The sequence below is a fragment of the Macaca thibetana genome, chromosome 1 (genome assembly GCF_024542745.1).
Source record: "Macaca thibetana thibetana isolate TM-01 chromosome 1, ASM2454274v1, whole genome shotgun sequence".
NCBI classification, from domain to species: domain Eukaryota; kingdom Metazoa; phylum Chordata; class Mammalia; order Primates; family Cercopithecidae; genus Macaca; species Macaca thibetana.
The window spans coordinates 205,800,024-205,827,065 of NC_065578.1; the positions used below are offsets into that span (position 1 = coordinate 205,800,024).

The following is a 27,042-nucleotide window of genomic DNA, read 5'->3' on the forward strand; positions in this document are numbered from 1 at the left end:
GATGGGAATTTTGGATTTTCTTCCCAGAACCTCCTAGCCTCACACCTGACCTCCCTAGGCATCCTTCTCTCAGCGAGAAAAGGGCTGTGAATCTGTCCTCCCCAGAACACTCACTCCTTTGTCCCTGGCACAGCTTCCTCCAAATCCACCTCCAAAATCCTGCCACTTCCAGGCCATTAAAAGATCACCGCCACCCCCAACCCCAAGGGAATGGCAAACCCTTATCCTGTTCAATGTGGTGGTGAGTATGCCTGCGGGCACCCCAATTTCCCAAGCCTTTCCCCATGTTTCCCACCGCTCCCATTCCACAGGCCCTGGACCTCTCTGCCCCACCACAGCCCAGACTCCTGTGGAAGGACTGCCTCACAGCGGCGGCAGTACCAGGCCTGGGGGAGGCGTCAGGAGACAGGGCTCGGGCCCAGCACCACCACAGCCCACCTGGAGATCTGTGGTCCCAACTCATCTGCTCTCTGAGCCTTAGCTTGCCTCCCCTGCAAATGAGAAATCATACCTACCCTTGCTACCTCGGTTGATGTGACAACCAGATGAAATAATCAATGAGACAGCATTTCAAAATGCAGAAAGCACCTGAGCTCCTAGACAGCTGGTAAAAAAGGAAAATGGTCCAGACACTGCAGGCTTCTGAAAAATCTCTTGTCACCATTCTCCCCCTACATTCTTTGCATCTTTAGTTTGTAGTCACACCGTGTTCCTGTCTCCAGAAGGCATGTTCCAGTTGTCTTGTATAGAAACTTACTTTGAGTGTACAATATGGCCAGGTGTTTGAGAGAGTAATTAAAATAATTTTTCATTACTTACCTGCAACATAAAAGGTTTAATGATGAGTCCAAAAAAGGAATCCCAGGCCACTCTTGATTGGAAGCGAGAAGCCGGGGAACCTGCTGGGTATCTCACTTGTCAAAGCAGAGTCATTGCCCAGCTTTTGGGTTCTCCCTGACATCTGCTCACAGGACTGGCTGGTTGATTCTCCTTATCTGCTGAATTAACAGAATGTTTAACCAATATTAAAAACTGAAATATGGACCAGGCACGGGAGCTCACGCCTGTAATCCTAGCACTTTGGGAGGCCAAGGTGGGACGATCACTTGAGCCCAGGAGTTCTCCACCAGCCTGAGCAACATGACAAAACCCCATCTCTACAAAATAATAATAATAATAATAATAATAACAAAAATTAGCCAGGTGTGGTGGCACCTATAGTCCTAGCTACTCAGGAGGCTGGATGGGAGGATCACTAGAGCCCAGGAAGTGGAGGTTGCAGTGAGCCCTGATCGCACCACTGCACTCCAGCTTGCATGACAGTGAGACACTGTCTCAAAAAAAACAAAAAAATACAGTTGACCCTTGAACAATGTAGAGAGATTGGGGGCACCAGCCCCTGAATAGTTGAAAATCCACATACAACTGTCAGTTCCCCAAAAACTTAACTACTAATGGGGTACTGTTGACCAGAAGCCTTACTGATGAAAAGCAGTTGATTCACATATGTCGTGTGTGTTATTTGTATGATATATTGTACTCTTACAATAAAGCTGAAGAAAAGAAAATGTTATTAAGAAAATCATAAGAAAGAGAAAGTCTATTTGCTACCCGTTAAGTGGAAGTGGGCCATCATAAAGGTCTTCATCTTCACGGTCATCTTCACACTGAGTAGGCTGAGGAGGAGAAGGAAGGGGCTGGTCTTTCTGTCTTAGTGTGGCAGAGGTGGAAGAAAATCTACATGTAAGTGGATCTGTACAGTTCAAACCCATGTTGTTCAAGGGTCAAATATGTGTGTGTGTGTGTGTGTGTGTGTGTAATCTCTCTCTCTCTCTCTCTCTCATCTCCTCAATTGCCCTTCATTCACTTTTTTTAATCACATATATCAATGTTTGAACTATCAAGTCAGTTTTGGGAGGTGACATACAAATGCAAGGCCTCATACCAGAGAGGTTTTATAAAGTTAAGGGTAATTTACGAGAGGTAACCCCAGCCCACCTGGAACAAAATCATACTGAGGAGAATCCTATGGTCCAGGCAAGACCACAACACTGCCAGGCAGAGGAGGATGCCCCCAGACCCTGCCCGCTCTCCGGGGACATGCCCCCAGCCCTGCAGCTGGGTAACCTCCATGCTCTGTCTCCCACAGTGATTGATCACTACACCAGTCAGATTGTCTTCAATGGGGTCCGTGTCATCGCCATCATCATCATCGGCCTGGGTTTTCTCCTCCTGCTCCTGCCAGAGGAGTGGGATGTGTGGTTGATCAAGCTGCTCACCCGCCTCAAAGTGAGGAAGAAGGAGGAGCCTGCAGAGGGCGCTGCCGACCTGAGCTCAGGACCTCAGAGCAAGAACAGAAGAGCCCGCCCTTCCTTCGCCCGCTAACACCAACTCCTCTAGAACTCGGTGGTAATGACTGGGAGGTCTATTCCTGCCGGGAGGAACCTCAGTTGGGTAAGGTGTACATACCTGTACAGTTTTGGTCATCTGCGGTAAGTTCTATGGTATTTATTGGCATGTCCAATTTGCTTGCACTTTTCCACATCAGACCTTCCACTAAAGGGTACCAATTCAATACAAAAGAGGAAAGAAGAACCTCTCAGTGCTTTTCCAACGAATGTAAAGTGGGTTTAAAAGATCCCTGCATAGATCGTTTTGGATGGCTGACGTTCTTGACAAGTCAGGGCAAGTGTTTAGAATCTTAGCAACTGAACATGACATTGTACACTGTGATTATTTTTCAGCTATGGTAGGTCATATTTTGTTTTATACCAGAGCTGTACTCTTAATTTTAAGGAGTTTCAATGAACCAAAAGATAACTGTCAATTTATTTGGATGGATGGATGGAGGGATGGAAGAAGGGAGGGAAGGATGTCTGGGATGTGAAGAGGCAAGGCAGAAATGGATGATGAACATCAAAAACTATCAGAGGACAGGTCTGTGCCAGGTACCAGGAAGGACAAGATAAGTCCAAGCCCCGGCTGGCCTGCTCTCATGTGTCTGTGTAAGATCGTGCAAGAGAAATCACAGTGCCTTCTACAGAATTTTCGTCTTTACCTATGTGAAGCGAGGTGACGTGATACGTCACTGGCGCCGTCTTATAATTTAGATGTAAAAATCTTTAGAAACAAATAAAACTCTCTATATATGTGTATGTCTGTGTACAAAAATGACAGAGCTGATGGCCAGTGTATACGGAGTGTGGCCCAGGGTGTACAATACCCATGTAAGGTACCTTGTGCAGGAGGGGAATTGCTGGCTGCTTTTACTTCCTGACCAAGACTGAAAAATTATTTACTGAAATCTGTAAACCTTTTTATGAAACTTTTAAGCACCAGGCTGTTTACTTACACAATTTAGGTCTGCCAGAAAATTCTATCTGTGATAGATCTGTAAAGAGGGTCAGGGGTTAGAGTTTACTATTTTTGAAGTTTACATTGTTACATATGAAATGGAAACATTATTTTGAAATGTTGTCATAACCCAATGGTGCATTCTGTAACCATGGAGTCTTTTGTTTCCTGGGGGAAAGGGGCATTCATGACCTGAAGTTTTTAGCAAATTATTATTCTCAGTTTCCATTACCTGTTTGGCCAAACAGATTAATAAAATATTTGAAAAAGAAGCATTCAGTGCTGTCTTGGTGGCCATTCTTTCCCACTGCACCAGTCCGGAAGCAGTCCTCCCCACGTTCTGGCTTTTTCTCAACTGCACCTGCCCCTAAGAACCTTCAAGGTGGGTAAGCCAGCCCATCTGCCTCAAGGGAAGGAGACTGTAATGTCGATAGAATTGACTTTTGCAAAAGTGAAATGCAGAAGCATCCCCAAAGCCTCACAGAAGCTCTAAGTCCTGGGGCAGCCTCTCCCTCCCCTCCTTCTCCCTGTTCCTCTCCCTCTCCCTCAAGGTACCTGCCCTCTGCTCAGCCCTGCCTGTGGCTTCCTTCTCACTTTTTCTTCTGAACGGGATCCGCAGCTCAGTTTACACTGGTCTCTAAGTGCCGCCCAGAGCGGCAGCCCCAGTCCAGTCTTCCAGCTCAGCCCCCACAGCCGCCTGCCTGCCTCGGGCATCCTAACCTAATGCTGGCTTTTTGGATAATTTGATTGATCCACTTCAGTAACATTATGCAGCTGTTCCAAGCAGCTGCTATGCCGGGGGCTATGAGAGCCAGTGGGTCTCATTCTAGGGCTACAGAGGGCCAACTCTAGGAAGGGGTGTGAGCCAAGGGGAAGTGAGAGCCTTTTTCATACACCTCATCCCATCACCCACACCTAGAGCATCTATACTCCATGCACCACACGGACCACTTGACACATGGACTCTAAACCTGGAGAATCTTGTTATCCAGAGCAGAGAGCTCCCCTACCCAGTGTGTCCAAGCATGTCTGGGAGTGGGCAGCTGGGGCAGCAGGATGCTGGGCTAGTCACCTCCACCACCCTGTTGAGGCTCCAAATCCCAGGGAGACAAACAGATATTTCCTTTGTAAGCCTGAACATGAAAAAGTGGGAAAGCCCTGCCTTAAGGTAGGTTTATCTTATTCTCCCGTTGGGCAAAAATGATCATGAAAACCCAAAGGAGTTGAGACCATGGACTCAAAGGGCTACGTGCACACCCACGTTCGCGGCAACACTCTTCACAACAACCAAAGGTGGAAGCAACCCACGTGCCCATTGACAGATGAGTGGATAAAGAAAATGTGGCACAGCCATACAGTGGAATACTATTCCACTTTAAAACGAAAGAAAATCTGAGCCAGGTGTAGTGGCTCACACCCGTAATCCCAGCACTTTGGGAGGTGGAGGCAGGAGGGTCCCTTGAAGCCAAGAGTTCAAGACCAGCATGGGCAGCATAGTGAGGCCCTCTCTTTACAAAAATAAAAACTCAAAAGTTAGCTGGGCATGGTGGTGCATGCCTGTACCCCTGGTTATTCGAGAGACTGAGGCAAGACGATCCTTTGAGCCCAAGCGTTGGAGGCTGCAATGAGCTTTGATCACACCACTACACTCCAGCCTGGGCAACAAAGCAAGACCCTGTCTCAAAAAAGAAGGAGGAGGAGGAGGAGGGAGAGGAGGAAGAGGAGGAGGAGGAGCAGAAGGAGGAGGAGGAGGAAATTCTGACACATGCTACAATATGTTGAACCTTGAAGACATTATGCTGTGTGAAATAAGCCAGTTACAAAAGGACAAATACTGTCTGATTCCACTTATATGAGATTCCTGGAGTAGTCAAACTCATAGAGACGGAAGCAGAATGCTGGTTGCCAGTGGCTGGGGAGAGGGTAAATGGAGAGTTATTGTTTAGTGGGCATACAGTTTCAGTTTGCAAAGATGAAAATAACCTGGTAGCGATTGTTGAACAATGTGAACGTACTTAATGCCACAGAACTGTACGCTTAAAAAGTTTAAATGGTAAATTTTATGGCACATGCATTTCATCGAAATGTTTAAAGGGACTATGAAGGGTGACTTGTATGAAATAAAATGGGTAGAACGCTCTTGCGGTCCTTTGGATACATTCTAAACCTGAGTTGGGGTGTGGGGAGGGGTGGGTTCAGAGATTTCTTTCCAGAAAGAAAAGAGCCACAACCACAACACCTGCACTCCCCACCGCGCCGGAACGTTTCCAGCACGGGGATGCGCTGCGGCAAACCTAGAAGGAACCCAGAAGCAGAAAATCCTAGGTAAGAGTTCCTGCGGATGGAACAGCGGGGCGGCTCGGAGATGCAGGATCCCTCCCTGCTCAGCTGGGGAACTGTCTGCCCTCTAGAGGCGGGTTTGGGTAGCAATTAAAGAATGTTTCTCTTTGGGCTCCTTTAAAAAGGGAAAGTAAAGCCAAGATGGAAGGTATGAGAGAGCAGACCGGGTCTTCCCGAAGTCTGCTGCTGATGAAAGGGGCAAAAAGCGCTGGGAAGTCTCTGCTCTCTCCTTTCTTTCAGAATGTGATCGTTTGGAGCCAGAGGGCATGAAGTGACCGGCTGGCCGCCTTGCCACACCAAGTCAGAGCCGTCCCTAAGAACCCACACCTGCTGTGCAGACCCTGAGCTCCTGCTCTTCTTGGGCCTTCAAGGATAAAGAGAGGTAGGCAGGAGGAATTCATGGCCAGAGACTTACCGCCCCATGGAACAGATGTGTTTCTAAATCTAGCCGAGGTTGCATAACATGGAATTCTTTATCTTCAATTTTGAAAACAAATGCTTTGTCCTAAAATTAGAATGTGGTGGTGGTTGCACCATTCTGTGAATATACTAAAACTCAATCAACTGTATAATTAGATGAGTGAATTTTATGATGTGTGAATTATATCTCAATAAAGCAGTTTAATAAATAAATGGTTGCCCCATAAGATTTTTTTTTTTAAGAGAGAGGGTCTCACTGTCACCTAGGCTGGAGTGCAGTGGCACTATCTAGGCTTGCTGCAGCCTCAACCTCCTGAGCTCAGGCAATCTGCCTGCCTCAGCCTCCCAAGTAGGTGGAGCCACGGGCATGAGCCACCACACCTGGCTAATTTTTTTATTTTTTTGTAGAGACAGGGTCTTGCTATGTCGCCCAGGCTGGTCTCAAACTCCTGCACTCAAGTGATCTCCTCCTTGGCCTCCCAAAGCTCTGGGATCACAGGTATGAGCCACGGAGCCCAACCTCCACAAAATGATTTAAAATTTCTTTATGAAAACCTCATAAGCAGAGAGGACATTTGTTGAGTTGTTTGTATTCTTGACTGCCCAGCACCTGATCCCTGTTTGAAATAGCACCTTGCTCTTGCTGTGGAAGCTGAAGGGAAAAAACAGAATCTCCATTTCGGATCCTCCCACAGCACAGGAGAGGCGAGGAGGGTGTGAACTGGAGCTGGCTCTGAAGCAAGATGCCAGACCCCAAAGAACAGCGAGAAGGTGGTGCTGACTGGCCAGCTCCTGAGGGCCCTGCGGGGCCTCTGGCCTCTTCCCACCGTAAAGGACTATGGTTCCTGCCCTTTTGCAAACAGATCCTTTGAACTCACAAAGTCCCAATGGGCCTTCCAATCAATTCTCTTTTGTTGAAGACAGCAGGACACCATTTCTGTTGATTGAGTCCAAGAACTCTGAACAATATATGTGAGAGAGCTGCGATGTTCAAAGAAAAGCTGAACATTTGTTTATTTGAGGTTTGTTTATTTGTGTGTTTTAACTTTCTGGTACGCTTCTTGAAACTGGGCTTATTATGGTCTAGCAGGACTCCTAGGTCAAACTGCTTTAAAGAATGGATAAAAATGGCTTATAAGAAATGCATCAATGACATATACGAAAGGAGAACTTAAAAGCTCCTCACTCTTCTTAAAGTATTTTAAAATAATTTTTAAAAAAATAATATTGTCTCATTCGTATATTTTTGTGCACTCAGCATTGCCAAATTCTTGAGAACATCTTTTTCTTGAGTTAAAATAATGGTAAACCAGCTGGTAAATTTCCTCCAAATTATCAAAAACTTTGGAGTTACTAGAATTATAGGAAATGAGATTTAATGTAAAGACAACTTATTGTGTTATAAGTTTTAGCTCAAGCCTTTTCTTTTCTCATACTGAAAAAGGTACATGCTTCCTGTGGAATATTGAGAAATATCTATAAACACACAATCTAGTAGCTGTCATTGTAACTGTAGGAGGGGTAGCAGTAGCCTGTGAGGATATGACAGGGGAGTAATCCCTCTGAGAAGGCCTTGAGGGGGCTCTCAGGCACACACTCTGGGAAAGAGGTGAGGGCAGGGCATGCCCGTGGGAAGCTAAGTGTACACCCCTGCTTAGCTCTATACCTGCTCTTCTATCCCCACAGAAAAGACACTAAGGAGAGGCTCTTGCCAGAAAAAAAACATTAGAGGAACTTACAAACCTCCAGAAGGAAATTCCAGGAATCCCTAGAGTTTATTTCTTATTGGGAATAGAAGAGCAGCTGGCCACCTAAGCCTTTCAATGTGTTCAGAATGTATGGCCTGCACGTCATAGGGGGATCTCAGAGACTAGGGAGAGGCAAGCACTGGAACCGCTGTTTCTAAGACCCTCTTCATACCTGTCCACGAAAGTGGGAATGGGGATGGAAGGCCGCACCGGGGAGCACTGGCTGAGACATGACTCAGGGATCCACGCTCCTCCTCCCTGCGGCTCTCCCATCCTCAATGTGCAGCTTTGCAGTGGCGAGCCAGAGAAGCAAGGGGAAGAGGTGGCTTACATCACTGCTCCTAAGACTAGAAAGTGTTTGAACCCTCAGGGTTTAGCTTAAACTCCCAGGCCAGTCTCCACACAGCAAGAGTGGGACAATATGGGGATTAAAAAAAGAAACCCGGCCAGGCGCAGTGGCTCACACCTATAATCCCAGAACTTTGGAAGGCCGAGGCAGGTGGATCATTTGAGGCCAGGAGTTCGAGACCAGCCTGGCCGACATGGTGAAACCCTGTCTCTACTAAAAATACAAAAATTAGCCAGGTATGGTGGTGGCTGCCTGTAATCCCAGCTACTCAGGAGGCTGAGACAGGAGAATCGCTTGAACCTGGAAGGCAGAGGTTGCAGTGAGCCGAGATCACACCACTGCACTCCAGTCTGGGTGATAGAGTGAGACTCTGTCTCAAAAAAATAAAACAAAGTAAAATAAAAAAGAAACCCAGCCAGATGCAGTGGCTCATGCCTGTAATCCCAACAATTTGAGAGGTGGAGGTAGGTGGATCACTTGAGCTCAGGAGTTCAAGACCATCCTGGGCAGCATGGTGAAACCCTGTCTCAATCAATAAATAAATAAATGAAAGAAAACCTATCCATGCATCACGGTGGCACTCTTTTTTAAATTTATACTTGTTTATCAAGGATTAGAGTATAACTTTTTAAACTAATTTTGTTTTGTCCCTCAGACCACTCCCTTTTGGCACCTTCATTGATGGGGACTATAAACCCCTTCACACCAACTAGATATAGCTATTCCACCAGTGCTTCTGCTCTCCCTCTGTTATCTGCTTTCATTCACATGGTGAGAAATTGAATTTCCGGCATATCTTCCTTGTGGGGAGGCTGGGAGTCTAGCACCTTTTCAGGATTTTGCAATTATGCGTGCAGTGTCGGTAGCTTGCTGTATGGTCCTGTCCCATATGTTGAATTTCCTGAAAGACACCATGTGTGAGTATGTGTGTGCGTTTGCCACATTTACTGTGTTGTTTTTGATTATTATCTCTTTCCCACCAATTAGACTTTTGCTATTTGTTTAAATAAATGATCCCTGTAAACTAATCACCACATAATAATTATTACCTCTTTTAATTGATATCATTTAGAACTAGACATACAATCATCAAGGTGCAATCTGGTGACTTTCTTCATTCCTCTATTGCAAACAGTTACCTCTTAGGGTGACCCTGGTGTTTTTCTCCAAAGCTTAATTTAAAAAATTCAAATCTTACCATTAGCATCACTTTAAAGTCCAAAGTACATTTGGACATTTAACTGCCCCCCCTAGATTGGACTCCCCTAAGGCCATTATTGCATCACAGGTTTTATGGGTTACTTTCTTTTTTTTTTTTTTTTTTGAGACGGAGTCTTGCTCTGTCGCCCAGGCTGGAGTGCAGTGGCCGGAACTCAGCTCGCTGCAAGCTCCGCCCCCCGGTTTACGCAGGAGAAGCCATTCTCCTGCCTCAGCCTCCCGAGTAGCTGGGACTACAGGCGCCACCTCGCCCGGCTAGTTTTCTGTATTTTTTTAGTAGAGATGGGTTTCATCGTGTTAGCCAGGATGGTCTCAATCTCCTGACCTCGTGATCCGCCCGTCTCGGCCTCCCAAAGTGCTGGGATTACAGGCTTGAGTCACCGCGCCCGGCCTATGGGTTACTTTTATCTAAATTTTATCTCAATTTTCAGATAGCATTTAATTTCCTTTTTAGCTGAAAGAAAGTGCTTTCACACAGCCAGACAAAGTCCCATCAGCTCCCCATGGACCCAGTGACTCACCCCTCATCCTCTGCAGCGTTGACTGTGGGTCGTGCACACTTGTCCATATTTCTAAATCCTAGGTTGACAAATAATGTACTCAGCCACCCTCACTCTCTGAACACTCAGAAATGGAGGTTTGGCCAGGCACATGGCTCTTGCCTGTAATCCCAGCACTTTGGGAGGCCAAGGAAGGTCCAGGAGATTGAGGCTGCAGTGAGCTAAGATTGTGCCACTGCACTCTATCCTGGCGACAGAGTGAAACTCTGAGAAAGAAAGAGAAAGAGAACAGTACATAGTCCTTTCATTTACAATGAATTTTCAACACCAAAAATAAATAATATGATCTCACACCTGTATGAATTCAGCACACACTGATGCCCACTTTATCATCTATATGTTTCTAGAACTTAGTCTCTTCCCCTTAGTTGATAACCTTTGTTTTCAAATTCTTAAAAATAAAAATCTCTCCAGGTTCAGGTGCAGAGGTATGGCAGAACAGTGTAACGGTTAATAAAATGAAATTTGCAAGCAGATAGAACTGGATTCAAATCCCAGCTCTACCATTTATAGTTTTATCTCCTTGGTCAAGTCATTTGACATCTGACTCTCAGTTTTCTCACCTGTAATATGAGACTACTAATCATCTCTGCCTTACAAGGTTGTCAAAGTAAAACAAAGTAATACATATAGATGCTTAGCACAATCCCTAGACGTCAGTAGTTGCTCAATGAATGATAGCATTTACATCATGATCACCAGCATCATCATCATGGCTGGGCTGCCAAGCTTGAGCAAGAGCGCCTCAGCCAGGGTTGTGGCTGTATTTCCCTGGTTCTCATTCTACAATATCTCTTCCACTCTCCTTCTTTCCCTCTCTCCCGCTCTCTACTTTGTCTACTCCCATCACATGGGGATGCCCATCCCTTTCCATCCAAGGCCACCTTCACCCTCATTTTCATGCAGTTTTGTGTCTTTAATTTTTACCTCTTTGAAAATCTTCTCTGCCAAACTTCAAATCTGAGTTTTTCACTATCTTACAGACATTTCTCCCAATGTGTCCTAGCAACCCCTCCATCCTAACATGTCCAAAACTAAACACACAATTATCTCACTCAAAAACGTATTCCTCCTTCTTAACCTATTGATGTGAATTGGCATCATGATTATCTTATTTTCCCCAACATAAAATCTTAATACTGGTCTTTAACTTCTTCCTCACTCCTACGCTAGCAATCACTGTGCCACACACTCCAAGACAGTTACATTATGACTCCAAAGCATCTCTAGAAGCCTCTCCTCCACCACCACGTTACTTTATACCCCAGGACACACCACCTAGGGCATAGTCAGAGTCTCCTGATCATTCTCTACACCCTGTTGAGCTGGGATTGCTTCACTATCTTACACAAAGATCTTGAGTAGCTTCCTGTACTTTACTAAATAAACCTTCATTTCCTACCCTGGACTCAAGGCCCTCCATAATTTGGCAGTCGGTGACCTTTCCAACTCATCTGTCACTGCAACTACCACTGTCTCCTGCCCTCCAACCACATAGGACTGTTTACTATTCCTCTGATATATCCTATCCTCTCTTGTCTTGGTAATATGGTTCATTCCACATGGGATCCTTCCTCCCCTTCCCTCTCTTTCTGCCTAACCAAACCCTACATGTCCTGAAATATCTACTTTCCATGTTTCCTCCTTAATGAAAGCTTCCTCATTCTCCCCACAAGAATTAATATTCTTACTTGGTGACACTCCCCACTGCCACAGTTTCTCTGTCTCTTCTGCCTTACACTAGAGTGAAGACTTACCTCCCCTTCTAGATGTAAATATCCTTGAAAGGAAAGAAAATCTTGCTTTGTGCTCCTTATTCTATTACCCTAGGCACACAGCAGAATCACATACAGTAAAATATAAATGTTTATTGACTTTTTCAAACTTTTAAAGTAATTAAACATAATTTGTAACAGAGTTGTAGTCCTGTCAACTCTCCCTGACAGTGAAAAGTGAGCTTCTTGGTTATCAGCTACAGCCCATCATTAACCATCATAGAATCCTCCCAGGATCCTGTCAAATCATGATTCGGGTTACCTGTCACATCCAAAATGATCCCAGTATTTTGCCCCAAAATACTAAGATTCGTGAAAGTGCTATCAAATAACCATCTTTTAAAAACAGAAAATAACAAATGTGGGTGAGGATGTGAAAAAATTATAACACTTGTAAATTGCTGATAGGAATGTAACTTGGTGCAGCCACTGTGGAAAAGCTTTGAACTTTGTCAAAAAGCTAAACACAGAATTACAATATGACCTAGCAATTCCACTCCTAAATGTGTACCCAGAAGAATTGAAAACAGGGATTCAAACATATACTTGTACACCAATTTCATTGCAGCATTATTCACAATAGCCAAAAAGTAGGAACAATCTCAGTGTTCATCAACAGAAGAATGAATAAATCAAATGTGATATATACAAACAATGGAATATTATTCAACCATAAAAACGGATGAAGTTCTAATACATACTTCAACACGATGCATCTTGAAAACATTATACTACGTGACATATTGTCTGATTCCACTTATGGAAGTAACTAGAATGTGAGATACCCCTGGACTTTCTGTCATAGTGACTGAAAGGAGATTAAAGGTTACCAGGACCCTGAGGGAGTGGGGAAAGGGAATCATTGCTTACTGGGTAGAGAATTTCTGTTTGGGATGAAAATGTTTAGAAACAGATAGTGGCAAGAGTTATAGAACAGTGTGAATGTAATTAATGCCACTGAACTGTACAGTTAAAAGTGGTTAACATAACAAATTTATATCTATTTTGCCACAATTACAAAAAAAAAAGCATGAGCTATTAGTAAAGACAGGTTAAAAAATAAATTGTGATAAGTACTATGAAGGTTATGTATACAAGGATAAGTGGAATAGGACTAGAATTAACTAATGCCTCATAAAAAGAAAGAGACTGGGCAAGACTTTAAAGAGTAGATGCCATTTTAGTAGTAGTAGTAGTAGCAGTAATAGTAGTTTTCCAAAATAGTAGTTTTCCAATAGTTGAAAATTAGTGGTATGCAAGTTGGCTTTACATGCAGTGATGGCACAGAGTTGTTTTATTTGACTGCATTTTAAAACACATTTGAGCTAATATTTTTTAATTGGAAGATTTCACATAAGAATATGGATTTCTGGTTTCCCTTAAAAGATTTATCTTGAATGAAGCTTCTAGCAGTTTTGAAGCCTGAATTTCACACCAAAAGTCTGCTAAGCCCTAGTTGTGGCTACACTCTTCAGCCAGAGCCATTCACAGGTATCTGTGGGTATATTTGCACTGGCCTTTACTCACTTGCACTGTTTACTTGGTGCTATGGTCTGAATGTTTGTGTCTCTCCAAAATTCATATGTCAAAATCCTAACCCTAAAGGTGATGGTATTCAGAGACTAGGGAGCTATTGGGAAGGTGATTAGGTCACAAGGGCAGAAGCTTCATGAATGGAATTAGTGCCCCTACAAAAGAGGACCCAGACAGCTCCCTTGCTACTGCCACCATGTGAGGACACAGTGATAAGGGGCCCTCTATGAATCAGGAAATAGATCCTCATTAGACACAGAATCTGCTGTTGCCTTGATCTTGGACTTCCCAGCCTCCAGAACTGTGAGAAATATTTCTGTTGTTCATAGGATTATAAGGAATTTCACAAGTCTACAATATTTTGTTACAATAACCTCAACAGACTAAGGTATCTTGGCTCTGTGGGTCTCTGAGATTGCTCCCCCTGCCATGGAGAGTTTAGAGGCACAAGTGCATAAATTAGATAGATAAATAGATAGATGATTGATAGATGATATAGGGAGATCGATAGAGACATGTGGAAGCATATTGAGAAATATACTAGCAGTGCATAAAGTGTGTATGTGTATCTATGACAAAAGATAAGGCTGAAGAGCTTTGTAGCACCCAAATCATAAACACTCCTTTCAAATATCCACTTTTCTGACTAATGCATAAAGTGACTATGACTAAAAGGAATGTATGCCAAACATGCCATTGGGGTGCTGCCTCTTCTTCACAAAGCACCACGATGGGAATCTCAAGGAGCTGGCAGCAGACGTCTATCTGAACAGTTCACAGAGAGCAGAGCCAGGGGCAATTGCACACCAGCAGAGCAGGTGGAGGCGGGTTGCTCCTAGAATCCCACCTGGGACTGCCCATGGGCGCCACTGGTCATGTAATTAGCTAATGGAGCTGAGAGCAGGCTGCTTTCCAAAGAGAGATGTGACCAGATCAATCAAGCAAGCAACAACACAAATAGCAAAGAATCAATACAGAGGGCATTTTGCTTCCCTGGACAAGGTCTGGCAGGGAGAGTTCAGCGTGAATGTCTGATGAAAAGCCAGCAAGCAGAAACGTCAAAACTAAAAATAGAAATTCTTTTAACTTTTATGGGAACTTGGAAATGTATACTATGTGGATGATTTTATTAACGCTAGAATTAATAATAGATGTTTGCAGGAAACGCTACATATTTCCTAACAACTCAACCATAGGGAATCCTACGACTCTTTAAGGCCGTTGCCAGGTTATTTGCTACTTCACTTACAATGAACAAATCAATTCTAAAAATTCTATGTATATTTAAAAGCACGTTAAGGACTCAATACATTTACCATTTCATCGGTAGCAGTCTGTCATTCTCATGTGTAAATCTTGGAATTTTCCTGAACATTTAATACTAAAGTTGAGCATGGTCACACATGTCTGCAGTCTCAACTACTGGGAAGGCAGAGGTGGGAAGATCACTTGAGCCAGGACTTTAAGTCCAGTCTGGGCAACATACCGAGACTCCACCTCTAAAATAAACAAGCAAACATTTACTACCAAAAACTAAAGTGATTTCATCATCATATATGATGTTTCACCATAATTCATTACTTCTGAGGTTCTACATATTAAATTAAACATTCAATACAGTTTCAGCTTCAAAATAACAAGAAATAGCAGCCATTGTGATTCCAATGGCTTGTTCTTTCACTACAGTCTGTACTAGGCCTCTGAGCATCTGACCGACTGGGGAATAGAGGAGATTCTTTAGAATTGCTTTGGGGTGCATGTCTATATCTATTCACTTACCACCTTGGTCACTGGGAAACCCTGAGACAGTCACTGTTTTGAGGCATAGTACATCACCTCTGGAAAGCCCTATTTGAAATTCAAAATCAGTATCTGGAAAGAGCCACACATGGAGTTAATATACCCCATTAATTTATATAACCAGAATTAGCGTAAATGACTTCCTCGCAGTGTGCCCCTAAAAGAATGTTACATAGGAAAGCTAGGTTTGTTTTTTCTTTTTTCAGACGGAGTAGTCTTGCCCTGTCGCCCAGGCTGGAGTGCAGTGGCACAATCTCGGCTCACTGCAACCTCTGCCTCCTGGATTCAAGCGATTCTCCTACCTCAGCCTCCTGAGTAGCTGGGATTATAGGCACATGCCACCATGCCTGGCTAATTTTTTGTATCTTTAGTAGAGACAGGGTTTCACTGTGTTAGCCAGGATGATCCTGATCTCCTGACCTCTTGATCTGCCCACCTCGGCCTACCAAAGTGCTGGGATGACAGGTGTGAGCCACTGTGCCGGGCCTTTTAAAAATTTTTTTACTCAGCTGTCTTAGTTCAGGCTACTATAACAAGCTTATTTTTCATAGTTCTGGAGGATAGAAGTCCCAAGATCAGGGTGTCAGCATAGTTGGGCTCTAACGAGGGTCTCTTCCAGGTTGCAGATGGCCGTCTTCTTCTGCAGGGGCTCAGACCTATAATCTCAGCACTTTGGGAGGCAAAGGTGGGAGGATCGCTTGAGCCCAGGAGTTTGAGACCAGCCTGGGCAACATAGTGAGACCCTATCTCTACAATATTTTTTGTTTAAAAAATAAAAAATTAGCCAGACATGATGGTATGTGCCTGTGGTCCCCGCTGCTTGGCAGGCTGAGGTGGCAGGATCACCTGAGTCCAGAAGTTTGAGGCTTCAGTGATCCATGATTAAGCTACTGCACTCCAGTCTAGGTAATAGAGTGAGACCTTACCACAAAAAAAAACAACAATTACCACCAAACTCACCTCCCATTTGGTGGCTTACAAGAACAGGCAAATATTTGCTTATTCTCACCGGTCTACAGGCAATTGCACTTTGGCTGACTTAGGCTGGGCTCAGCTGAGTGGCTCTGCTGCAGATGAGGATCTGTCTGGGCTTGGCACCAGGCTGAAGGCTGGGCTCAGGTCTGTCCATGTATGTTTGTTCATGCAACAGCTATAGGAGAACTTTAAACAACAGAGGAGAGAATGTACCCGTGGAGATGATGCCCAGTGAGTAGTGGGTCCTCTCAGGATTCCCCGTACCAGGGCAGCATCAGGCTCCAGAACCTGAGAGCATGTGTTGAGAATATGCCACCCTAAAATATGCTGCTCTGGCATATTGACTATTTTGAGTAAAAGGCATTTGAAAAACAGCTAGTACAAAAAAATTTACTCTGACCTTCCTTCCCAAACTTGAACTTCTGGACTTACACAATCCTCCCACCTTGGCCCCCAGAGTGCTGAGATTATAGGCAGGAGCCACCACTCCATGGCCTGATCGTCCTTCTGTTTCTTAAAAACTGGAGATGAAGTTACCATGCACAAGATGCCCTCCCCATACCAGAAGGAAAATGTCATTCTTATCATCAAGGGCAGAAAGTCAAAGCCAAGGGAATTCTGTACAGACCTTGTTAAAATAACTGTTAACTTCTTTTAGCCTCCCCACATAATTTAGTTATTTATCTACAACTTACTACTCTTTGTCCAACTCAGTATATAAGTGTTCAACTCTAACCGCATCTTTGGGTCTTCATTTCTTTTTAAAGGCTCCCATGTCATGTAGAACTTGTCTTAAATAAATATGCCTGCTTTTCTCCTGTTGATCTGTCTTGTCAATTTAATTATAAGGCCCAGCTGAAAAACCCTAAGAGGATAAAGGATAAAAAATTTTGCCTCTCCTAAATGGGTGAGGGTGGTGGAGGCAGAAGCCCAGTGAAGACTAAAAGAGTGTTTTGTCTTCAGAGTTTTAAACACACATATATAACAACATACACATACATATACACACACACAATATAGATACATAATAGCTTATAGCTTATATATATACATATATACGCTTCAAATCAGCACATTTATTACTTAGTCTTTTTTTTTTTTTTTTTTTTTTTTTTTTTTTTTTTTTTTTTTTGAGACAGAGGCTTACTCTGTTGCCCAGGCTGGAGTGCAGCGGCACTATCTGGGCTCACGGTAACCTCCACCTCCCAGATTCAAGCAATTCTCCTGCCTCAGCCTCCTGAGTAACTGGGATTACAGGAGCCCACCACCATGCCTGGCTAATTTTTTGTATTTTTAGTAGAGACAGAGTTTCACCGTGTTGACCAGCCTGGTCTTGAACTCTTGACCTCAGGTGATCCACCCGCCTCGGCCTCCCAACATGCTGGGATTACAGGCAAGAGCCACCGCACCTGGCCTACTTAGTCTTTAATAAGCCTTGTATTCTATGCAGAGATGAATGCAGGGAACTCCCAGTTATCAAGCAGCCCCTGACACACCCAGACATCACTGAGTATCCTCTTTTTAGGTTGTATCAGAATCATTGCCACTGGCTTTCCTCATACTTCCTGTCTTTCCAACACCTGTAGAACTACATAGTGCTACATTCAAACAATATACTAGAGCTAAACAATGAAAGATAACAATAGCACAATGACAGTAAAGGCAAAGGAACAGAACTTGAGTTACTTCAATTCTTCTTTTGTTCTGTGTGACCAGTGGAAGCCTTTGTGTTTAAAATTAAACAGAGAGAAAACTGCACAGTGTAATATTTTTGTTTGGTAAGTACAAACTTTGGTTTACGCATGAAATAGTTTACTGATTACTGAATATATTTAATAGTAAAATGTATTATTTTGTTAATTGTCAAAATTAAAGAAGGAATCAAGAAAATAAAACAGAATCAGAGATATCATTTATTGGATTTTTGGTTTTGGATGTGAACTTTTAGGTAAGATTAATCAAACACAAAAATATTTGCAAACAACTAGATTTCAGGCTTAATACATTGTTTAACATCAAGCTTTAAAGTTGTATCTTAAAAATCTAGGCAAAAAATTTGTGCAGAAAGGTTAGCAACTATGCAACATAAAGTGAGAAAATGTACATGTACATGGAAAAAATAATTACATTTCAGAGAAGAGTTCAAAGAGAAGTTACAAAAGCAGCCACGTTCAGAAAAAATCACAAGGGCAATGTCTCAAAACCTTGAGTATTTTCACCAAGAACTGAATATCCATTGTAACCCAATAAATTAAATAATGGTAATGTTCACTATGATTCCGTGATGCTTTCTGATTTTTTTTTTTTTTTTTTTTTTTTTTTTTTTTTTGTGATGGAGTCTCACTGTGTAGCCCAGGCTGGAGTGCAATGGTGTGATCTTGACTCACTGCAACCCTTGCCTCCTGTGTTCAAGTGATTCTCCTGCCTCAGCCTCCCGAGTAGCTGGGACTACAGGCGCCATCATCACCCCTGACTAATTCTTCACATTTTTAGTAGAGACGGGGTTTCACTGTGTTAGCCAGGATGGTCTTCGATCTCCTGACCTCATGATCTGCCCTCCTAGGCCTCCCAAAGCACTGGGATTACAGGCATGAAACCCCACTCCCGGCCCTTCTGATTTTTACAAAAGAAAACCTTCAGAAGTTTTTACAAATATAAGAAATTTATAATGAATTTTCAGATATAAATAATCTAGTGAAATGATTTTTTGACGATAAAGATGTTTGAAAGTTGCTAGAATTGATCCAAAAAGAAATGTGGACCATATTGCAGTTTCTGGAATTCATTGTGAAATGGGATTTTTGTGAATATCCGCCAAACTTATACTTACTGAAGTCAAATAAAATACAGGGATGAATCTCTAAATTTAAAACATTTTATTTAGGAAGCAATAATTGCAATTTGGGGCACATACACCAGGTGGCCTTCAGTATGTCTGAAGAACAAAGAGAAGGCTGTACATTTTATAAAAAGGGGAGATGTTACTTATTGTTTTTCCAGAAAGTTCACTGGTATCAATAAAGTGTTGGGGAGCTGGCAAGCTCTGATTGATGAGTGATGATTGTGGAGAAAACGTGTCTAAGAGTCTTAGCAAGTTATTTCAGCAGCTATTAGATAAAGCCAGTTTCAAGGTACAGCAGGCAGTTTCAGCAGCCAGACTTGCAGAGAATTACGTTCTTGGATCAATTTCATGTGCCCTGAGCGCTTTTGCCCTTTAGCCTCATGATTCTGATTTAGTTGGATATGACAAGAATTACCCAATTTGTATGATCAACTTTCCACATCCTTAAGGCTTTTTCTAAAGATTCATATATATTTTCTTTATATGAAAGAATTCTTTTAAGTTTATACTAATAAGTATTTTTATTAACTATGATTGAAGATAAAAGGATATATCTGGCTATACTATCTATAGATAATGATTATATATAGAAGATAAATTTTTACAAGGTCACTGAAAAATTTGCAGAAGTTAAGGCTTGAGAACATAAACATAATGGTTAATTCATTATTTTGATAGCTCAATATGTAGGAATACATTTGTTTGTTTTAAAAAATATATCTACATAATTAAAAGTGCTATCCCTTGAAGTTCTTTTCCCCTTTTGTGTATTGTAATTATTTTACCTTCATTTTCTTGATTATATATACAAAATTCAAGAAAGAAAATATTCACTGTGTTTCTTTTCTCATCATTATTATCATTTATCTCTATTATTGTTACTGCAAATAATTTTATTATACAGAGGAGGAGGTTTTAAAAATGATCAACTTTGAGTGTCAAATATGTTAGGTGCAGAACCAGGAGAGGCTGAGGGCTGGCAATGCAACCAGGGAGAGTGGTGAAATTCTGTAAACAGAGTAACTGGAGGCCTCACTCCCCTCCTCAGTTCACACAGTGCTGCCCTTGCACACATTCTCACCTTGGGGTCTTGCATTTGTGTTTCCTCCATCTGGAACACACTTCCACTAAATACTTCCCTGACTTGTCTCCTTACTTCCTTTAGGCCTCCCATCAGAGAGATTTCCACGCCTACAAAAACACCACCCCCTGTCACTCTCTATCCCCCGACCCTACTTTATTCCTCTTCCATGTGATACAGTATACATTAATTTGTTGATTTTGTTTTTGTTTGTCTCTCTTAAATGGAATCCAATCCATGAGATCAAAGATGTTGTTTTGCTCACTGCTCTATACCTAGCACCTTGGACATCACCGGACATACAGTAGTCAACTATTTTGGAGTGCATTAATGAATTCACTGGAGAAACAGAACCTGAGAAACTATGCACTTGGGGGTATGCTGAAAGACCAGAACAAGGCATGAATTTACACACGAGGAAATTCAATGAAAGTCTATCTGCTCAATTGTGTTACCTTCTGCCTCATTCTGCAGCCCTGACTCTATAAGGTCAGTATCAGGCACCTATTCCCTCCTCTCTATTATACCCTGGACAAAATCTTGAGAGAGTCCATTTCAAAGAAACTGAGGGGCTAGAGAAGTTTAGGTATTGATACATGAGGTCCCCCAAAAAAGCTAGTTTGCTTCTTGATCACGGCATAATGAAGCCTACAAATGCACTGGCTCCACTTACACATCTGCAGAACTAGAAACCAACCACCCAGCACCAGGCTCTTCACAGCCAGCCCAGAATCACCCAATGTTTGAGTAAGGCTGCTAGAAGAAAGCAGAGATAAGAGTAAACAAACTAAAAATAGAAGTAAATAGACAACAGAAAGCAAAAGATAGTAGCAACAACAAAAACACACAATAATCAGTGTTTCCAGAGGGATAAGAGAAACTACATCCAAAAAAGCAAGATGAGATGGTGTATATAAAAAGAAACAATCAGGGAATAAGAGCTTTCAGAGCAGAATAAATACGTATCTTTTTAAAAATCAAAGAAGAAAGAAGAAGGATGAAGGCCAGGTGTGGCATCTCACACATGTAATCCCAACACTTTAGGAAGGAAAGGTACGTGGATTGCTTGAGCTCAGGAGTTTGAGACCAACCAGGGTAACATAGTGAAAAATATATTATATTATATTTGTGAACATCTGATACTATATTTGTGAATATCTGCCAGACTTACACTTACTGAAGTCAAATAAAATACAGAGCTGAATCTCTAAATTTAAAACATTTTATTTAGGAAGCAATAATTGCAATTTGGGGCACATAGACCGGGTGGCCTTAGTATGTCTGAAGAACAAAGAGAAGGTTGTACATTTTATAAAAAGGGAGCTTACCATCATTAGTCATCAGAAAAAAATAAAAATTAAAACCACGGTAATATACTATCATCCTCCCAGAATGGCTGAATTAAAAAATACTCAGAATACCAAATTTTGGTAAGGATGTGAACTCTCTGATATCCACAGTATAAAATGATAAAACCATCTCAGAAACCTGTTTGGCAGTTTCTAATAAAGTTAAATACACACTTATCTATGACCTGGAAATTCTCCTCCTAGGTATATATCTAGGAGAAACAAATGCATATGTCTACAAAAAGTCCTATAGAAAAATGTTCATGGCAGCTTATTTACAAATGCTAAAGATGGAAAACAGCCCACATATTCATTATCCATAAACAGATACACATACTCAGGTGGATTCATACAATGGGATATTACCAAACAATACAAATGAATAAACTACTGACACATTTAACAACATAGATGACTTTCATAAAAATCATTATGAGCAAAAGAAGTCAGACATAAAATAGTACATACTGTATAATTCCATTAACATGACCACTGAACAGGCCAAACTAATCTATGATGAAACAAATCAGAATAAATGTTGCCTCTTACGGGAGGAGGGTATTGATGGGAAAAGGGCAGAAGGGGACATTTCATGGTGATGGAAACATTCTAGAGGATGGATAACCTGTGTGATAGTCAGGTAGAAAGAGTCATCAAGCCATACACTTACTATTGCAGTACTCAATAAAGTACTGCAAAGAACAAATCAATTCCAGCTGTGACTGACAATTTAGATTCAGAGCAATCCATGTGTTGCAAACACCCAGAAAAGTCACCAAAGCAGGGGAAGTCTGGAGGGATTTTCTTCTAACACTTTTTTTTTCTTTTTCTTTTTTTTTGAGACAGAGTCTTGCTCTGTTGCCCAGGCTGGAGTCCAGTGGTGTGATCTCGGCTCACTGCAACCTCTGCCTCCTGGGCTCAAGCAATTCTCTTGCCTTAACCTCTCAAGTAGCTGGGATTACAGGTGTGAACCACCACACCTGGCTAATTTTAGTAGACACGGGGTTTCACTATGTTGGCCAGGCTGGTCTTGAACTCCTGGCTTCCAGTGATCCACCTGCCTTGGACTCCCAAAGTGCTGGAATTACAGGTGTGAGCCACCACGCCTGGCCTCTGACACTTTCTTTTAAGGCATTCGCCGATTCAAAAGCAATCACTCAGACCTTGAGAATTTGAGCAGAGCTTGCGACCAATATACAGGGCTAGAGAGATGAAAATTAAAATTCAGGTTCCACCAAGAAGAAGATGCCTTGCTAGATCCAGGCATTCAGTTAGGGTCCCAAAAGTCTAACTCCAGTAATTGGGTATAAAGAAACAGACCAGCATATTAATTGGCTTTCTGTGGCTGTTGTAACAAATGACCACAAACTTGATGTCTTAAAACAACAGAAATTTATTTCCTCGAAGTTCCGGAGGCCAGAAGTCCAAAATAAACATCACTGGACCAAAATAGAGACGTCAGCAGGGCTGCCCTGCTTCCAAAGCCTCCAGGGGAGATATGTTCCCTGCGGGTGGCTGCCGAAGCTGGAAGCGGCAGGGACCATCCTCCTTGCTGTGAATACATAACTCCGGTCTCTGTGTGGTCACACTGCCTCTTCCTCTGCTGTGTGTCAGATCTCCCTCTACCTCCTTCTTACAAGGATATATGTCCTTGTATTCAGGGCCCACTTAGATAATTCAGGATACTCTCCCCATCTCAACATTCTTAGATCTTTAACTTAATCACCTCTACAAACTCCTTTCTGTTGTTGTTGTTATTGTTTGCCATGGAAAAAAAAAAACCCTAACATCCACAGGTTCCAGGAATTAGGATGTGGATATTCTTGGTGTGGGAGGGCAGTCATTATTCAGTTGAACCATACCTCACAAATTAAAACCTAGCCTTGAATAAATGTAATCTATGATTAGATTGAGGTGATTTGCCTCTAGTCTAACTGCTAGACAAAAGCAAAAGTAAATTATCCAGAGCCTTAAAAATATACCCATAATTTTTCATTCCTAATGTGTTGAAATGTCAATCAAAAATAAATAGTCTTCTTTAAAAAATAGAAAAAATCAAAAGGAAAATATAGGCAGCATATATAGACCCACAGAAGATACAAACATTGGAGTTATCAGACATAGATTTTCAAATACCTATAATTACTATGTTCAAGAAATTAAATGACAAAATAGAAAATTTTAACATAGAACAGGACACTTTAAAGGAGACACAAATGGAAATCCTAAAAATGAAAAATACTTTGTCTAACATTATATAACAATAGATTAAACACAGCTGGAGAAAAACAAACTGGAAAGCAGGTCAGAAGAAAACATTCAGATTAAAGCATGAGAAACAAAATTATGGAAAAACTATTTTTAAAAGTGTAAGAAATATATAACAGACATTGAAAAGTTTTAGCCTAGTAGCATTGGCTCACTAAAGCAAAAGTGAGACAAAATAGAATGGCCACTATATTTAAACAGTTTTGGCTGATAATTTTGTAAGCTAAATACACTAAGTCACAGATTAAGAACATGCTGTTAAACCCAAGGACTGTGGACATTAAGCCCAGACTTAAGAAGCACTATGAGCTACAACTAATCACACAGTAAAAGTAAAGAAAACCAAAGAGAAAGAGAAAAATTTTTAATGCAAGTACAGGGACAAAAAAAGATATATCACCATCACAGGTCCAATAAGAAAATATATCACCATGGTGGGTCCAATAAGAAGACAAACTATTGACTTCTTAACAGATGGAAGACTTAGATTACTCACTGTGAAGTGAGAATAATGTCTTCAAATGGTGAAAGAAAGTAACTAGCAATCTGAAAATTTATACTTTGTGAAAATATCCTCAACAATTAGGAAGAAATCAATACATTTTACAACAAATAAGAATTGAGAGAGGGCCGGGCATGGTGGCTCATGACTGTAATCCCAGCACTTCGGGAGGCCAAGGCGGGCGGATCATGAGGTCAGGAGATCGAGACCATCCTGGCTAACATGGTGAAACCCTGTCTCTATAAACATACAAAAAAATTAGCCAGGCATGGTGGCGGGCGCCTGTAATCCCAACTACTCGGGTGGCTGAGGCAGAAGAATCGGTTGAACCCAGGAGGCAGAGGTTGCAGTGAGCCAAGATCGTGCCATTGTACTCCAGCCTGGGCGACAGAGTGAGACTCCATGTCAAAAAAAGAAATTGAGAAAATTCAACAGCAACAGATTTGCACTTTAAAAAAAAAGAAAGAAAGAAAGAAAGAAAAGAAAAGAAGCTCTTCAGGTAGAGAATGAAAATCACTCAGACAAAAGCATGGAGAGAAGACATACTGAATGTGCCTAATGAAAATGGGGCATACCTAAATAAATGTTTTGATTTATTTTTGTTTGGAGATAGAGTCTCACTTGGTTGGCCAGGCTGGAATGGAATGGTGCGATCTCGACTTACTGCAACCTCCGCCTCCTGAGCTCAAGCGATCCTCTCCCACCTCAACCTCCTGAGCAGCTGGGACCACAATTATGTGCCATCACGCCCCGCTAATTGTTTTATTTTTTTGTAGAGTTGGGGTCTCGCTTGTTGCCTAGTCTGGTCTCGAACTGCTGGGCTCAAATGATCCACCCACCCTGACCTCCCAAAGTGTTGGGATTACAGGCAAGAGCCATCACATCCAGCCCAATAAATGTTAATTGTGCAAAACAATAATAAAAACATCTTGTGGAGTTTGAAATACATATGTACATATATACACACACACACATTTATATCATTAAAACTTACAACAATATTACAAAAAGTTAGAAGGAAGTATATGGAGTTAAAGTGTTGTAAACTTCCAGGATTGTCCAGAAAATAATAAAACTACTAGCTTCTGTTAGACTTTAACAAAGCAAAGATGAATTTTGTAATATTTAGGTAAGTACCTAATAAAAAACATGGTAAAAAGATTGTAACTACTTATAACATTGGGAAATGACATACAAGTTGGATTAATAGAAAAGAAGCTGGAAATAACAACAATGTAATGTGAACTTTATGACATATGTAAAAGTGAAATTAATGACAACAGTACAAGGACGGTTAGGGAAGAAATTGAAATATACCTTTGTAAGGTTCTTATACTACACATGAATTGATATAGGATTAATTAAAGATAGAATGTGGTAAATTAAAAAGATATGTTATAAATTCTAAAGCAACCACTGAAATGAAAAAAACAAAGAGACAGTAAATGAGCAATAAATTATAAAAATACTCAATAATCCAAAATAAGACAAAAAGAGGTAAAAAAAAAAAAAAAAAAAGAACAAATGAGACAAATAAAAACCAAAATTTAAGATCATAGATTTAAACCTAACCATACTGATAATCAACATAAAGTATAAGTAGTCAAAATACCCTCAAGTAAAAGAGGTTTTCAAATTGGATTAAAGATAAACTCAACTCTACTTAGCCTACAAGAAATGCATTTTAAATATAAACACATAAGTCAGTTAAAATAAAACAATATACTACGCTGATATTAATCAAAAGAAAGCTAGAGTGGGCTTCACTAATATCAAAAAAGTTGATTTCAAAGCAAAGAATATTATCACAGATAAAGAAGGTAATTTCATAATTATAAAGTTGTTAATCAAAAGAATGTAACAATTCTAAACACTTATGTTCCTAATGACAGTTTAAAAATACATGAAGTAAAAAATAATAGACGTACAAAGAAAAATAGACGAATACACAATTATAGTCAGAGATTTCAATACTACTCCATCAATAATTTAGAACAAATAGAAAATCAACAAGGATATAGAAAATCTGGCAACACTATCAGCCAACTTGAATTGCTTGATATTTATAGAACACTTGACCCAACAGCAGAAGAATAAACATTGCTTTTGAGTATACATTAAACATTTACCAGACCATATTCTGAGCTATAAAACAGAATGCAAGCCATCCTACAATTGAATTTAATTAGAAATCAATAACATAATGATCTCTGGAAAATCCACAAATATTTGGAAACTAAACAACACACTTCCAAGCAACCCATAAATCAAAGAAGAAATCAAAACAGAAATTAAAAAGCATTTTAACTGAATGAAAATAAAATACAATATATCAAAATTTGAGAAATGCAACCAAAATGTTACTTAGAAAATGTTGGCACTAAAGTACTAGACTAGAAAAAGGAGATAGATCATTGACCACAACTTCAATTTTTAAAAAATCAGGAAACAAAAAATTAAACCCAAAGTAAGCAGAATAGGGAAATAATAAAGATCAAAGTGGAAATAAATAAAATAGAAAATCAGCTAAACCAAAAACTGGTCAGCGAACAGGTCAATAAAATTGATAAACCTCTAGCCAGAATAATAATAAAAAAAAAGAGATCAATTACAAGTTGCCAATATCAGAAATGAGAGATGTGATATCACTATGATTCCACAGATATTAAAATGATGATAAGGGAGTATTATGAACCACCTTATGCCAATAAATTTGACAAGTTAGATGAAATGGACAAATTCCTTGAAAGACACAAACAGCAAAGTTCACCTAGGAAAGAATATATTACCTGAATAGCACTATATCTATTAAAGAAATTACATTTGTAATTAAAAGATTTCCCACAAAGAAAATTTCAGATTCAGAAGGCTTCACTGATAAATTCTACCAAATATTTAAGAAAGAAAGAATACCAAATATACATAAAC

The 27,042-nt window shown here is 41.0% G+C and overlaps 1 protein-coding gene and 1 long non-coding RNA gene across 2 annotated transcripts in view; both read left to right on the forward strand.

The window, feature by feature from the left end:
• The window catches only part of SLC35F3 (solute carrier family 35 member F3), a 108,060-nt gene extending 104,431 nt beyond the window's left edge, over window positions 1-3,629 (forward strand). The window contains exon 7 of the mRNA XM_050770473.1: window positions 2,150-3,629. Coding sequence (XP_050626430.1) covers window positions 2,150-2,385 — 236 coding nt within the window. The 3' untranslated portion in view covers window positions 2,386-3,629. The remainder of the gene's footprint in view (window positions 1-2,149) is intronic.
• Window positions 3,630-5,704: 2,075 nt separating this feature from the next.
• Window positions 5,705-26,745, forward strand: LOC126942637 (uncharacterized). The gene is made up of 3 exons (XR_007721593.1): window positions 5,705-6,076; window positions 6,523-6,613; window positions 20,275-26,745. It is a non-coding gene; the product is annotated as an uncharacterized LOC126942637 (long non-coding RNA).
• The last annotated feature ends 297 nt before the right edge of the window (window positions 26,746-27,042 follow it).